Raw genomic sequence first — 14,581 nt, 5'->3', positions numbered from 1 at the left:
CATTTCCTCACTGTTGCGCTCTTACTCCCGCACAATAATGACAGTACACTGATATATTTTGGGGAACTGACTTAATTCCTGTATTTAGGTGAAGTTCAGCTTAAACGGGACACTCAAATCAGAACCTCAAGGGAAAGTACAGAACAATAATATTTCCTTAAAATCACCGTGAAACGTCTGTTGTGGGAACGGCGCAACGCGTTGTTCGCGGGGACTTTGGTAACCATGGTAACCGCTGTGTCCTGACGCGCCTGCCGTAGCCCGTGCGCGGAAACCCCGCGCCATCAGATGAGCGATGATGAAGTGAAAGACACACAAGATGGCGACGATCGGCGGATAGACAAACATTCACGTAAACACTCGAACGACTCGACCCGTTTTGCGCCAATCCGAGCTATAACCGCGATCTGAACACGGTTAAACGCGACAGCGGTTCACGCGAGCGTCTGAGGATCATGAGGCCGAGAGCGCGGCTGTTGTTCGGCTCGGTCGCGATCGTCTGAGGCTCGGCTCATTCTGAGGGTTAACGCTAGCCGCTTTCCCGAGTTTGAGATGAGCGATAGGAGAGATTAGAGCACGCGGGTGTTCGCTGGTTTCGTGATATAAACCGTGATATAAATCGGATCCGGGCTTTGTGTGGTTAATAGCGAGCTAACTAGTAGCGTCCGGATGACTGGTACCCGGCTGCGTGGATGTGAGCGGAGTCAGTGCTAGTTTTCTGGGCTAACTATGCGTCAGGACTGCTAGAGTTGGTTAAGCGCGTTAGGTTCGGTTAGTGCGGTAAAGATGAGTGACACCCGGCGGCGGGTGAAGGTGTACACGCTGAACGAGGAGCGGCAGTGGGAAGACCGGGGCACGGGACATGTGTCCTCCGCGTACACGGAGACTCTGAAGGGGACAGCGCTCACGGTCACCGCCGAGGCGGACGGTAAGAGACGCTTCACTTCTGCATCCCACCGGCGCTGTGAAGGAGCTCCTTTGATTCGGTGTGTTTGGTTCTTCTGTAGGGTCTCTGTTGCTGGAGTCCAAGATCAACCCCAACACCGCGTATCAGAAGCAGCAGGTGAGTTCAGCAGCTTCACACACGTCCACAGCAGCACCTGTCGGGGGTTTGACCGCTGTGACCTTTGTCTCCTCAGGACACGCTCATCGTCTGGTCCGAAGCGGAGAACTACGACCTGGCTCTGAGTTTCCAGGAGAAAGCGGGCTGTGATGAGATCTGGGAGAAGATCTGTCAGGTGGGTCTCTCTCTGACGAAAGGCGCCGAAACTTGCGTTCGGTCGTGTCGATGATAACCGTGCCTTCGGTGTTCAGGTGCAGGGCAAAGACCCGTCCGTGGAGATCACGCAGGACCCCATCGACGAGTCCGAGGAGGAGCGATTCGAGGAGATGCCGGAGACCGGCCACCTGGTGGAGCTGCCGCCCTGCGAGCCGGGCCGTCTGGAGGAGATCGCCGAGCTGGTGACGTCCGTGCTGTCGTCGCCCATCCGGCGGGAGAAGCTGGCGATCGCCCTGGTCAGCACGAGCTACATCAAGAAGCTGCTGCAGCTCTTCAGGACGTGCGAGGAGGCGGACGACCGCGAGGGCCTGCACCACCTGTACGAGATCGTGCGCGGCGTGCTCTTCCTCAACAAGGCCACGCTGTTCGAGGTGATGTTCGCCGACGACTGCATCATGGACGTGGTGGGCTGTCTGGAGTACGACCCGGCGCTGCTCCAGCCCAAGAGGCACCGCGAGTTCCTCACCAAGACGGCCAAGTTCAAAGAGGTGATTCCCATCACGGACTCGGAGCTCCGGCAGAAGATCCACCAGACGTACCGCGTGCAGTACATCCAGGACATCATCCTGCCCACGCAGTCCGTCTTCGAGGAGAACTTCCTGTCCACGCTGTCGTCCTTCATCTTCTTCAATAAAGTGGAGATCGTCAGCATGCTGCAGGTGCGTCGCTACACGTCCGCTGATGTCCTGGTGTGTCTTGTGTTTGTTGCTCATCAAGTGTTGAGTTTCTGTGCTCTGCTTATGTTTAATTCAGAAGAAAAACCCTCATCGTCAGTCATCTATCAGCTCGATAATAACAGTGACATGGGCTGCATTTAGGCATCTTAAGTCTAAGTGGACGGTAGAAACTACCTCTTCAATGTGTTGATGACCTCCACAATGATGTGGTCAGATCATGGACATAAGACAAAATTTACTTCATAAGTTAAAGCCAAAAAACAAAACCGTACATTGCCATTTTTTCTCTGAGTGTGTGCTTTGTTCTCATCACAGGGTTTCTGCTTTCACACATTTCTGTTTGGGTTTGGTGAAAAACAAAAGCACAAGCTGCCCAGGAAATGTTTAACAACACTTATTCATCATCTTTTTTTTTTTTTGAGGTTAAGGTCATTATTCACTGCTATTATATAATCACACCAAGTATAAACACCTTAAACAGTTGACTAGGTCAAACATGGCTTTTCCATTACCAAAATGTTCAGAAACTTTCCCACACTTTGCTGTCTGACAAAATATTCAGGTTTTTTTTTTTTTTTTTTTTTTTTTTTTTTTGCAGATCCAAATATTATCCAGATTGGTTTTTGAAAGTCTGGACAGCAAAAAAAAGTCATCTTAACTGCAGTTTTCTTATCCTTTTTTTTTCTTTTTTTTTTTTCTTAAGACAAGACAAAAACTATTGAAAAGAATCTGTAATCTTCTTAAAATTATTGTATATAACTTCCTAAAGGTAGGATAGCCCAAGGCTTGTCTTAAATCCCAAACAGTGTAAATTATTTGATGAATTTATTGGGTAATTTCAAATGAAACATTGCATTTAATCATCGCAACAACACTAGCTACATATAATACATAGGAGGACTATTAATAGGGATGTGCACAAGTTTTCTGAAGTGACAGCGATGACTGATCACGTACCCAATGACGGGTCATGATTGTGTAACGTGACTTTTTGCTGAATTCATAATTCAGTAACAACTTTACAAAAATGAGTCAGATAAGGGGCTCGTTTTTAATTTTAGCCACTAAATATGACACATTCTTTGTCAGTATTTGAATGGGCCCAAACACAGGACACATTTACTGTAGCAGCGCGGATACACATACTGGAAGTGTTCACTCGGTAGAGAGCACGAAAAAGAATGAATCAGACTGCGGCAGCTTGAGACAGGCTCTTTAAAAGTAACTGTTCAAAAACATGGTGCATTAAAAAAAGTAAAGCTGAGCGTCAGTCAAGCTGGTCACAGTGAATATATTGTGCTCATTTATTTAGGCTATGAATGTTAGTAATCTGCAGAAAGACAATCCTTGAAGTGTGAGTTTATCAGGGTCTTCTTTAGCCACGTATTCAGATAAAAAAGTAATTTTCTTAAGAGAAAAAAAAACGTATGTTCCTGAAAACATATTTGAGAACTTAAGAATTTGTCAAGAATTGCACTTAAGAACATTCTTACAAACTTTGTGGAATTTATCTTAAGATATTTCTTAACTAACTTCTTAAGAAGATTTTCATGAATCCGGCCCCAGATTTTTACAAATGCATCTTGGTGTAGACAGTCTGGCTGCTCAAATCAGATTTTAAATTGTCGTTTGCGTCACTCTTAATGCGACACAGCAGTAACATCCAAATCTGTGATGGAAGTGCCAGAAGTATTGAAATGCAGCTGAAGCTGAGTGAAGTCTCCTCCACTGCTGAGTTTTTGTTGTGCGACAGAGCTGGTGTGTAGGTCGAGATGATGCGTCTCCACTTGTCCTGCGTGTGTTTTGAAAGCCTTGTCACACGCTTGGATGCGCTTCATCATTACCAAAACAGCCCATGCAGATAGATTGGTTATGTTTGAAGATTGTTCACACCGTGAAATACAGAGCAAAGCATAAATAAAATGATGGCATAACTATATTTAAATAAAGATTAAATGAGAGTTTTAATTAACTGTAGTATAATCTAGTACATTATTAAGATGTTTAAGGTATGTGCCATTGTTCTACTAAGATATCAGCTCTGCTCATATTAATAGTTTTTTTTGTATCTTACTGATTTACAAGCAGATGTAAGCAGTTACTTTTTCATGTTTTTAAAAATCTTTATTTGTGAAAACTTCACAGAGCAGATTTAAGTAGAAGCTGCAATATAAAATAAATCTTAAAACAACTAACACTGTAGATCAAGTTGTAAAAATATTTCAAATTATTTCACTAAATATTGAGTTATATTGTTTGTCCCCATGACTCTACGGAGGATGTTAGTGGAATTGCATATCTTTAACTGACAATATAATGGATGTTATAGAAACTATAGACTGAATTCATATAGATGCTTCCACTCGCCCGGCCTATAGGATCTTATGAATTATAAATATGCCTGAAATGTGAATGCAAGTCTGTATCGAGTCAATAAATAATATTAATAATGGTTAAATGAAAACACCAGCATCAGATGAATAAGAGCATCTGTTCAGAGTTCAGGTGTTGAGATGAGGTTTCCTGTGAGCGTCTTGAGGTGCAGTGTGAGTCTGTGGTGCTGAATCATGTGCTGTTCTCCTGCGGTTGTGTAATGCTGTCTGTGTGTTTGTTTCAGGAGGATGAGAAGTTCCTGACAGAGGTGTTTGCTCAACTCACAGATGAAGCCACGGAGGACAGCAAGAGGAGAGAGCTGGTACATCTCTCACACACACACACACACACACACACACGTCATAAACCAGTCACACGCACGGCAGGGTTTCACGCCTGTCCTCTCTACTTCTGCAGGTGAACTTCTTCAAGGAGTTTTGTGCTTTCTCACAAACGCTGCAGCCACAGAACAGAGACGCCTTCTTCAAGACGCTGGCCAGTCTGGGCATTTTACCGGCGCTGGAGATCGTGATGGTGAGTGAGCCGCTTCTGAGTGCTGGAAGTGTCTGTCCCCAGCTCAGCTGACGTCTGTGTCACGTGTTGTTGTTTTGAAGGGCATGGACGACGTCCAGGTGAAGGCCGCGGCCACCGACATCTTCTCCTACCTGGTGGAGTTCAGTCCGTCTATGGTGCGCGAGTTCGTCATGCAGGAGCCGCAGCAGGCCGACGACGTGAGTTTCAGCATTTCCCTGTGTGTTTCAGTGTCAGACGAGTGAACGGCTGCTGCCGAAATCCTTATGTGTTTCATAACACAAGTTTTCAATTAATAAGGTGGCTTCGGTGAAAAGACTAAAAGCTGTAGCTGTGCAGTGTTGTGTCCCGTGTGAACATGAGCAGGATAGAGATAAACACACAGACGTGGGTCAGTTGTGTTTCTCAGAGCTGAAGTGTGGATGTTTGCTGAACGCTTCATGCAGATAATTCAGTAATGACAGGCTACAGCTGCATTCTCCAGGATTCATGAGCTGCAGACGTTTCATTTAAGGTCATTTTCAGGCTTGATGTCTAAATACAGCAGCGCTCTTGTAACTTTAACATCTGCGGTGGATCGGTTGCTGTTTAATGCTTTAGTGTTGGTACAATTTTTATTTCAGATTCACAAGCTCTCAATTCAATTAGATATTGATTCTTTTGGAAATGTATCAGGAAATGTCAGTTTTTCGTAAAAGAGTAGTTCACCCAAAAAAAGAGAAAGAAAGAATTGTCATTTATGTACACGCATGTGTTCCAAACAAACCCGTAAAAGGTTAGTTCACCCAAAAATGAAAATTGTCATTAATTGCTCACCCTCGTGTCGTTCCAAACCCTTACGACCTTTGTTCATCTTCAGAACGCAAATGAAGATATTTTTGATGAAGTCCAAAAGCTCTCTGACCTTCAATAAACAGCAAAGGTCCAACCACGGTCCAGGTCCAGAAACGTAGTAAGGACGCCAGTAAAATAGTCCATGTGACGTCAGTGGTTCAACCGTAATTTGATGAAGCTACAAAAATACATTTTTGTGCACAAAAATAACATTATTCAACAATTTCTTTTCCCCTGGGACTGTCCTCTGCCATTATAGAGTAGCACAACGTATGTGCGTGCATTCTTCAGATCATAAAAACAGTGCATTGTCCTGGTAGAGAAGAAATTGTTGAATAAAGCTTTTATTTTTATTTTCTTTGTTCACAAAGTATTCTCATCGTTTCGTGAAATTACGATTGAACCACTGATGTCACATGGACTATTTTATCAATGTCCTTACTTTGTTTCTGGGCCTTCGTTGTGGTAGGACCGTTGCTGTCTATGAAGGGTCAGAAAGCTCTGAGATTTCATCAAAAATCTCCTCATTTGTGTTCAGAAGACAAACAAAGGATTTACAGGTAGGGCTGGGTGATGAATATAATGATAATTATCGCGCAACATACATTTCCTCGATAACGATAACACGAGTTCGATAAAAGTTCGATATAAATGTGGGTATATTGGTGTTGAATTTGATTATATTATTAATGTAGACATGTATTAAATGTATTGAAGGAGGAGTAATGGAATATTCAGTCAGTCAGAATATTATATAAAGATGAGGTTGCTACCATTTTTACAGATATTACTGATTTTGATAATGAACATAAATCTACATCTGCATCCTAACTCAAGCTACTGTCAAATGTGTATTTCTAAATGACCAAAAAAAAGTTTTATTATTATTATCAGGCAGCACAAACCTGTTTCTTGATTTGTAACAATATTACTCATTAAAACATGCAAAACTAAAATATATTTATATGTTTTACTATTAAGATATTTATTTTAAGGAAAAATGACTGGAAAGTATAAAGAATATAAGTGTTTGTCGTGTTCTGAACATAAAGAAGAGTTTAAAGCCACGATTAACCGTCTGGTTTTTACAACTTTCACGTTGTAGCAAAAATCTCCCTTTAAACTTGAAAGAAATACAAATTTGGCATTTATTGTGATAATTATCGAGATGAACTGATTTGGAAAAAATTGATAATATATCATCATAACCATATCGCCCAGCCCTGCTTACAGGTTTGCCTCTACATGAGGGTGAGTAATTAAAGACTTTTTAAGTCTTTCTTTCATCTTCCAGATCACAAAAGCAGATATTTTCAATCTTCTTTGATTGATTTTTTTTTTTTTTGTTCAGTGAAAGTGAACACAAGAAGTTTTCATGCATTAAAAAGATGAAAACATTGTAGAAAAATCCACATAAATGAAGTGGTTTAATCTGAAGGGACATGATGGCTGTAATAAACCGTTTTCATTTAGGCTTTAAATGATGTGTAAACATTGATCAGCGTGCAGCTCCTCGTGTACAGTGTACAGAAGCTCAGCTGTTCTTCTGCTTGTGTGTTGATTTGTGTTTATGTGTCAATACTGGAAACTGTACACAGATCCCTCTCACTTCATACATTCATATTAAGGGTAAAAATCAACAACACAGTCCAAACCACTAAACTCAGTTACTACTATTTTAGTTAAATTATCAACAATTATACAGTATACAAACATTTGAAGTGCACACAAGGCTGTTATTTTATACCATCTTACATATCGTATTAATCTGCTTCAGTCTTCCTCTCATTCTCCATATTTATGTGTGGCGAACTAATGACACAAAAGCAGGAGCAGAGAGACTACGGTTTCTTGCTAAAATATAATCGTATAAAGTGAGACTCTTGCTCTCATGACAGATGTGTTCACACATACATTAACATCACGTACAAATTCAGCTAAATGTGCTACATTGTTAAAGCGTCACATTAAAAAGTGTCAAAACCACATTTATCATTGAACAGGGCTGGGCGATATGGCCAGAAAATAATCACAATCATTTTCTCATTTTTTCATATCAGACAATATCAATAATTATTAAAATAAATGTTGATTTAAAGGCAGATTTTTTGCTACAATGTGAAAGTTGTGAAAAAACGGACAGTTAAATGTGGCTTTAAACTAATCTTTAAGGTCAGAACATGACAAACACTTCATCTTTGTTTCAATTCTTCACACTTTTTTCCAAAATATCTTAACTAAAAAAAAAATGCTTCGTTTTGCATGTTTTAATGAGTAATAGTGTTTCAAATCAAGAAACACGTTTGTCGTACCTGATGATGATGATGATGATGATAATGTAATTTGTCTCTTGGAAATACACATTTAATAGTAGCTTGAAGATGCAGATGTAGATTTGTTCATTATCAAAATCAGTAATATCTGTAAAAACTTTAGCAACCTCATTTTTATATGGTGAAATTTAATTATTCTGACAGTTTTGAGTTTTATTATTATTATTATTATTATTATTATTATTATTAACCATTGCTCTTTCATAATATCCTTCATAGATCATGATAATAACCGTTAAAACCACAATACAGCGCCTCAATACCATGGCAAAAATGTAATATGGTTCCTAGGTATTTGTATGAAAAACAGTAATGGTAGTCTAAATACATTTAGTATAAATGCATAAACACTATTTAATCACAAAAATTACTGTAGTTATATTCCATTACTCCTCCATCAATACATTTAATACATGTCTACGTTAAAAAAGTAATAAAGTTTGTTACAAATATACCAACATTTCTGACACAATACCACTATGTAGTTAGTGCTAGTACAGTAAATCAATGGTAAATGGCGGTGGTTTGTAGATTTCAAAGCCTTCTGACTTTCTCCTGTTTGTCAGCCCTGTTCATCTGGCTATAAACCGAGTCATTTGTGTTCTTCACTGAATTTAAGCACTTCACATCCTCTCCACGCATCTCCTCTAGTAAGTTCGCGTCGTACCGCCATTTTAACTTTGATCCGAGCAGATAAACGGTTCGAGTGGTGCACTTTGACTAGCGTTCTTTTGTTCCGCCTTTGCTGCATAAATGTTATATTGAATATTTATCAAACTCTTGCTAGCGTTTAGCTCCAACCCTAATCAAACACACCTGATCCAGCTAATTAAGGTCTTCAGGATTACAAGAAACTTTCAAGCAGGTGTGAGTTGGAGCTGGTTGGAGCTAAACTCCGCAGAGCTGCGGCCCTCCAGGATTTGAGTTTGAGACCGCTGCTTTAAGGGTTGAAAATGGTTAAAATCACTTGAAAGATTTTGAGATTTAAGAATCGATATCAAGATCATTCAGTGAAGACTGTGGTGATGTGAAATGAATGTGTTCATCCTGATCACCAGTGAAACTGTAATGGTGTGAGTGAATCGTGTGTTCAGGACGTCCTGCTGATTAACGTGGTGATCAAGCAGATGATCTGTGATTCGGACCCGGAGCTCGGCGGGGCTGTGCAGCTCATGGGGCTCCTGAGGACCCTCATCGACCCCGAGAACATGCTCTCTCCGACCAGCGTGAGTACGGTCTGACACGCTCACGTCCGCTCACGATACGCTAGTGATCTCCCAGCTCAACTCATGACTTAATCACAGAACACCTTGACTTCTGACTCTCCAGTGACCCTTTTTTCCAGAGTTCACACTTGTGCGTTTGCTCCTCACTTGTCATTTCTGTGTGTGTGTGTTTGGACAGAAAACGGAGAAGAGCGAGTTTCTGAGTTTCTTCTACAAGTACTGTATGCACGTGCTGACGGCTCCACTGCTGGCCAACACCGCTGAGGAGGACCAAGGTGAGACACGCTTCTGCACAACTGCAGCAATGAGCCGTATGCACGTGCACAGTATGAGCGAACGTGTCTGTTTGTTCACAGATCTCACAGAGGGAGCGGCTAAAGTCAACCCCGTGTGTCCAGGTACACATCCGCTCTCACCTGTGCTCACTCATCTCACACACACACACACACACACGTGTGCTGTACTGAGTGTGTTTCTGTGCTGTGTGTGTCAGATAACTTCCAGACGGCGCAGCTGCTGGCTCTGATCCTGGAGCTGCTGACCTTCTGCGTGGAGCATCACACGTACCACATCAAGAACTACATCATGACTAAAGACCTGCTGAGGAGAGTGCTGACGCTCATGAACTCCAAACACACCTTCCTGGCGCTCTGTGAGTATCGATCGCGCTGGTCACGTACGCGAACGCCTCCAAAATTGCTCGTGCGCCTTGTTTTAAACGTGCGCTCCGATTGATCAGACGTCGTGCAGTAACTGTGTTCATCGTACAATCACAGCGTTTGTGATTCAGGCTGATTGTGAGCTGCTCTCGTGTGATTGTCCAGGTGCGCTGCGCTTCATGAGGAGAATCATCGGGCTGAAGGATGAATATTACAACCGCTACATCATGAAAGGAAACCTGTTTGAGCCGGTCATCAACGCGCTGCTGGACAACGGCACCAGATACAACCTCCTGAACTCGGCCATCATCGAGCTCTTCGAGTTCATCAAAGTGGTGAGTAGAGCCGTCCGGAGAACACGATCCTCCTCGTGACCCGCTCGTGTCTGACCGCTGTCTTTTCCTCTTCAGGAGGACATCAAGTCTCTGATCGCGCACATCGTGGATAACTTCTACAAGGCGCTGGAGTCCATCGAGTACGTGCAGACGTTCAAGGGTCTGAAGGGCCGCTACGAGCAGGAGAAGGAGCGGCAGAGCCGAGGCCTCAGCAGGTGACGATGCCGTTCATTCGTTCATTTAGACCGACCGTCATTCATGTACTAACAGGGCAGTGAACCTCTCGCAGGTATCGCAGGGACGCCCGCTCCTTTGAGGAGGACGAAGACATGTGGCTGAATGAAGATGAGGAAGAGGAGGATGTCGCTGACGCAGGCCTGGACAAATGCAAGAGCGACTACGGGAAGTTCATGGAGAGTGAGAAAGGTATTTGTGCAAACACTAATGATCTCGCAGTGTTTCTGCAGGTGTTCAGAAGTCTTAATTCAACCTTTCACAACTTAATTTTTTGTAAAGAGAATTCATGAAGCCATTAGGGGTGTAAGAAAGCGTTGATACATGTGAGTATCGTGAGATTTATTTTGGTAATACTGTATCAATTCTCAGAAATGCAATATTTTATATATATATATATCATACAAGATTCATGGCAGATGCTTCATTTTGATTTTAAATCATGACTGCTAGATTGCAGTCTTCTTATCTCTGAACTTAAACAGTGACAGGAAATACTAGCATAAAGGCACCAGCATTAATATAGTTTGCTGCTGGTAATGGAGTATGAAAGAGTAGTTCCTGCTTCTGCATCGCCGTACAAAGATGAGGTGTGGCGTCTCTTGTGGTTACGTCCGCCCCGGGACCTCAGCTGCACAGAGAGGCGGCGGCCACACCGCAGTTCCGCTGCTTGCCGCGTCCTGTTTGAAGGGTTTTTGTGGCGGGTGGTGGGGTCAAACAAAACTGTTCTGAGAATATTCAATGCCTGTATTTATTTTACTGTTTTACAGTTATTTTGTTTTCTTTAGGAATCCTGCAAGCGCTTTATTTTTCATTGATATTAAGCAGATGTAATTAAGTTCAGATCAAAATCTTATGACCTTGTCCCTCGGTTTCACAGAGCAGGCTTGTCTGTAAGTCTGAGCTGTTTGAACTGAAAGAAACTTGCACTGATTGATCTAAAAACATGCCAGTGCCTTTGTTTTTTTTCCCCTCAAGATGCCAGTAATGTTTTTTTTCCAAGGCACATTTATAAAAATGACTTAAATGTTCTAATTGAACTGTGGCTTAATCATTGTTTAGTTTAAGCCCTGTCTGTGAAACCAGGCCTGTATGTTACAATTGTGAACTTAAACTGTGAACCTTTACAGCAGTGACTGACATATATATGCTCTGTTTATAAAAGCTTACATTTTATACATTTGATAACTAAAGAATTCTGCAAGCACTTTATTTTCCCCTTTTACTGGTACTGCACTGAATGTTACAGGGACTGGTGAATGTAAATGCAGATCCCACAGAATTTTTTTTTGTTTTTTTTTTCTTTTGGAATGTCACATGAAACATGAACGTCTTCCTCAGTGTTTCTTCCTTGTTTTCCAATACAAACACCCCAAAATCAAGATACATTTACTGGAAATGCATTAAGAACAAATATCTGTCATTGGGGAATGAAGACATGTTTTCCTTTGAAGTTTTACTTTGATCAGTTTCTTCTAAATCAAGACTTAATTTTGCATCTCCAGTAAATGTATCTTGCTTGAAGAATTTGTAGACATTTGCACTAGAAAACAAGACAGAAATACTGAGGAACTGTGTCACTTTTTTGCAGTGCAATCAGAAGCTACAATAAAAGTTATTTCCGTATTCTAGTATTTCAAACAAAACAAGCGTGAGCTTTTTATTTGATTGTAAAGTGAATTAAAAGCTAATGGTGATCTTTTGAAACTTGCACTTTCAAACCTTAAAGTGTTAATAAGACATTGACATTTAGAGATCATTGATATATTGTGTTCCATTTACTTGATTCCTTAAAATATCTTTACTTGGTCTTAAAAATGTCTTAAAATCTTACAATACCGTTATTAAACCTTCCTCTTCCTGTCACGCTTGTCGTTTCAGTTAAGGAGAGTCAGGATAAGGAGAATCAGCCCAAGCGGACGACGAGCGGCAGCTTCAAGTTCACGTTCTCTCATTCGGCGGGAGCGGCCAACGCAGCTAACGGCTCCAAACCTCCACCCTCCGCTTCCTCCAGCGGCGCCAAACCTGCAGCGCCGCCTTCAGGCCAGACGGCCCGGGTACGTCACGCGTACTTACGTTGACTTGTATCGTTTGAGAAGTGTGTGTGCTCTTCTAAGCCTGCCTGTGTTCCTCAGACCGGACTGGTGGGGCTGGTGGATTACCCCGATGATGAAGACGAGGAGGAGAACGACGAGGAGGAGCAGTCGCCGCGCAAGAGGCCTCGTCTGGGCTCGTAAACGAACGCTTCCTGCCGTCTGACGGTAGCGCTGTGCCCCACCCCACCTGAACCCGAGGAGCTCGGCAGTTTCCTTTCCAGTGAGCCAATCGCAGCGGCGGCAGCGGTCGTGCGGCGGGGGCCGATGGGAGTTTGCGCAGGCTAGCGGGACTAGCCGCACTAGCGAAGCTGGATTGGCTCAGACTCTGGACTGAAGTTCAGCGACGTCTGCGGATGTGGCTGTTTCCTTTTCTAATAATTTCTTCTGGACGTTTGTGATTTTTAATGATTGACAGGAGATCTCGCCGTGTGGCGTTTGGTGCGCGACGAGACCGTTATTAACCTTTGTAATCAGACGTCTGTAATTCAGGCTAGAAGGTGCAGCGATGCTGGGTTTTAAATTGCAGTAAATGTTTTGATTTGTGTGACGTGTGGGACGTCACCACGCTCCTCAGGACTGATCCGAGATCAGCTTTGGGCTCTCGTGTTGTCTCAAGCGAAGCCGATCGGACTCGACGGGCACAACTTTCAGATGGTTGGATTAAATATTAAAAGCTGTTTTTGTTTTCCCCCTAATTTTTGTACACTTTCCTACTAGCACCATCTCCGTTAAAGAGCATTTGTATAAATTTGATATTTTTTACAATTTTCAGATTAAATTTGGTCCTGCAATTAAACAGGGTTGTTCATTGTTTGAATGAGCTTTTACTGATTAGTTCTGAAAACACAGGCACAGTTCAGCAGAAGCTTCATCTGTTATGATGAGATGATCTTCATCTCAGGATGTAAGAGGTGTGATTAATCGAACACCCATGTCAGGTCTTGGGCTGTGTCTAAAATCACCCCTGTACCCTAAACTAGGGCACTGTTTGAGGGACAGACATTTGTAGCACTGTCCAGTAAATGTTGTCAATAGCTGAATAAATTCCTGCATTTCACCAAAAGATGGCGCCAGCCGCTGAATTGCCAGTCCATGAGCACAGTGTAATATCAAACTTTTCTTTTTTATTGATAATTAAATAGTTCAAGATTTATATGTAGTTTGCATGACAGAGTTCAAGATTGATTTGTTAATTACCATGTTTGCTAAGTTCCTTATGGTTATTAAAGGGGTGCTGTTATGCTTTTTTACTTTTTGAACTTTCAGTGTGTGCGGTGTGCATGTTTGGACATAAAAAAGATCTACAAAGTTACAAATCTCAAAGTCCACTCCAAAGGGAGATATTTCATTTTTTTTAAAAATCCCTTTTCAAGAACTCCAACGAACGGCTGCTTTGGACTACAACGTTTGTTTTCCGCATGCAATGATGTCACAACACGGTCCATTAGAATATCATTAAATCCCGCCCATGGAAATTCAAATTGTTGGGGGGGGTGTAGGGCCGAGGTGGGGGATTAGCCAAACTTTAGCGATGCAGCGTGGAGAACCGCTTCAACGAACCACAGCGTGGCGGGTATAAACACAAGCATTGAGTAGAGTGGCCGCTTTAGAGCTGTAACGCGCCGCAGACGTGTGCAGTGTGTGGTAAGAGATTTATTGATCATACAGTGTAGATAACGTTAGCTTCACTCACAATGCGAGTGTTTTTTTTTGTTTTTTTTAAATGCATAAACTTGCACTAGAGTAGGCTAGAATAATCAGTGATGATGTTCTTTGATAATGTTAGGCTGCTTTTAGCTTCATGCTGGAACTGGTTTCGAGCAATGAAACTAAATATGTAAATAATTACATACATTAGCACGATAATATCATGTATCAGCGATCTGGTAGGCTGACGATTGGACCCAACACTACTGTGGCGTATTATTTACTCACCCTCCATGCATCCTAGGTGTATATGACTTCCTTCTTTCAGTTATATTAAAATTTATCCTGGCACTCCTA

General features: G+C 42.2%; 1 protein-coding gene across 2 annotated transcripts; it reads left to right on the top strand.

Moving 5' to 3' along the window:
* Positions 1-272: 272 nt before the first annotated feature.
* ppp4r3b (protein phosphatase 4, regulatory subunit 3B) lies at positions 273-13,825 on the top strand. Of its 2 annotated transcripts, XM_051126025.1 has the most exons (16): positions 274-928; positions 1,008-1,063; positions 1,140-1,238; positions 1,315-1,938; positions 4,574-4,651; positions 4,747-4,863; positions 4,944-5,060; positions 9,122-9,253; positions 9,432-9,528; positions 9,610-9,651; positions 9,747-9,905; positions 10,078-10,247; positions 10,323-10,462; positions 10,537-10,673; positions 12,363-12,538; positions 12,617-13,825. In XM_051126025.1, the coding sequence occupies exons 1-16, from the start codon at positions 787-789 to the stop codon at positions 12,716-12,718; spliced, it is 2,388 nt and encodes a 795-aa protein (XP_050981982.1). In that variant the 5' UTR covers positions 274-786; the 3' UTR covers positions 12,719-13,825. The 2 variants fall into 2 exon arrangements, with proteins under 2 accessions (XP_050981980.1, XP_050981982.1); XM_051126023.1 differs by having other exon boundaries at positions 273-928; positions 9,432-9,651.
* The last annotated feature ends 756 nt before the right edge of the window (positions 13,826-14,581 follow it).

The sequence above is a fragment of the Labeo rohita genome, chromosome 13 (assembly GCF_022985175.1).
Source record: "Labeo rohita strain BAU-BD-2019 chromosome 13, IGBB_LRoh.1.0, whole genome shotgun sequence".
In the NCBI taxonomy this organism is placed as follows: domain Eukaryota; kingdom Metazoa; phylum Chordata; class Actinopteri; order Cypriniformes; family Cyprinidae; genus Labeo; species Labeo rohita.
The sequence above is the reverse complement of the archived record's forward strand: the minus strand, read 5'-3'. Positions and strand labels throughout refer to the sequence as shown.

Coding starts and splice junctions, on each gene's coding strand:
- ppp4r3b (XM_051126023.1), top strand. CDS start 787: ATGAGTGACACCCGGCGGCGGGTGAAGGTGTACACGCTGAACGAGGAG. Junction 929..1,007: donor GGTCACCGCCGAGGCGGACG/GTAAGAGACGCT, acceptor GTTCTTCTGTAG/GGTCTCTGTTGCTGGAGTCC. Junction 9,652..9,746: donor AGTCAACCCCGTGTGTCCAG/GTACACATCCGC, acceptor TGTGTGTGTCAG/ATAACTTCCAGACGGCGCAG.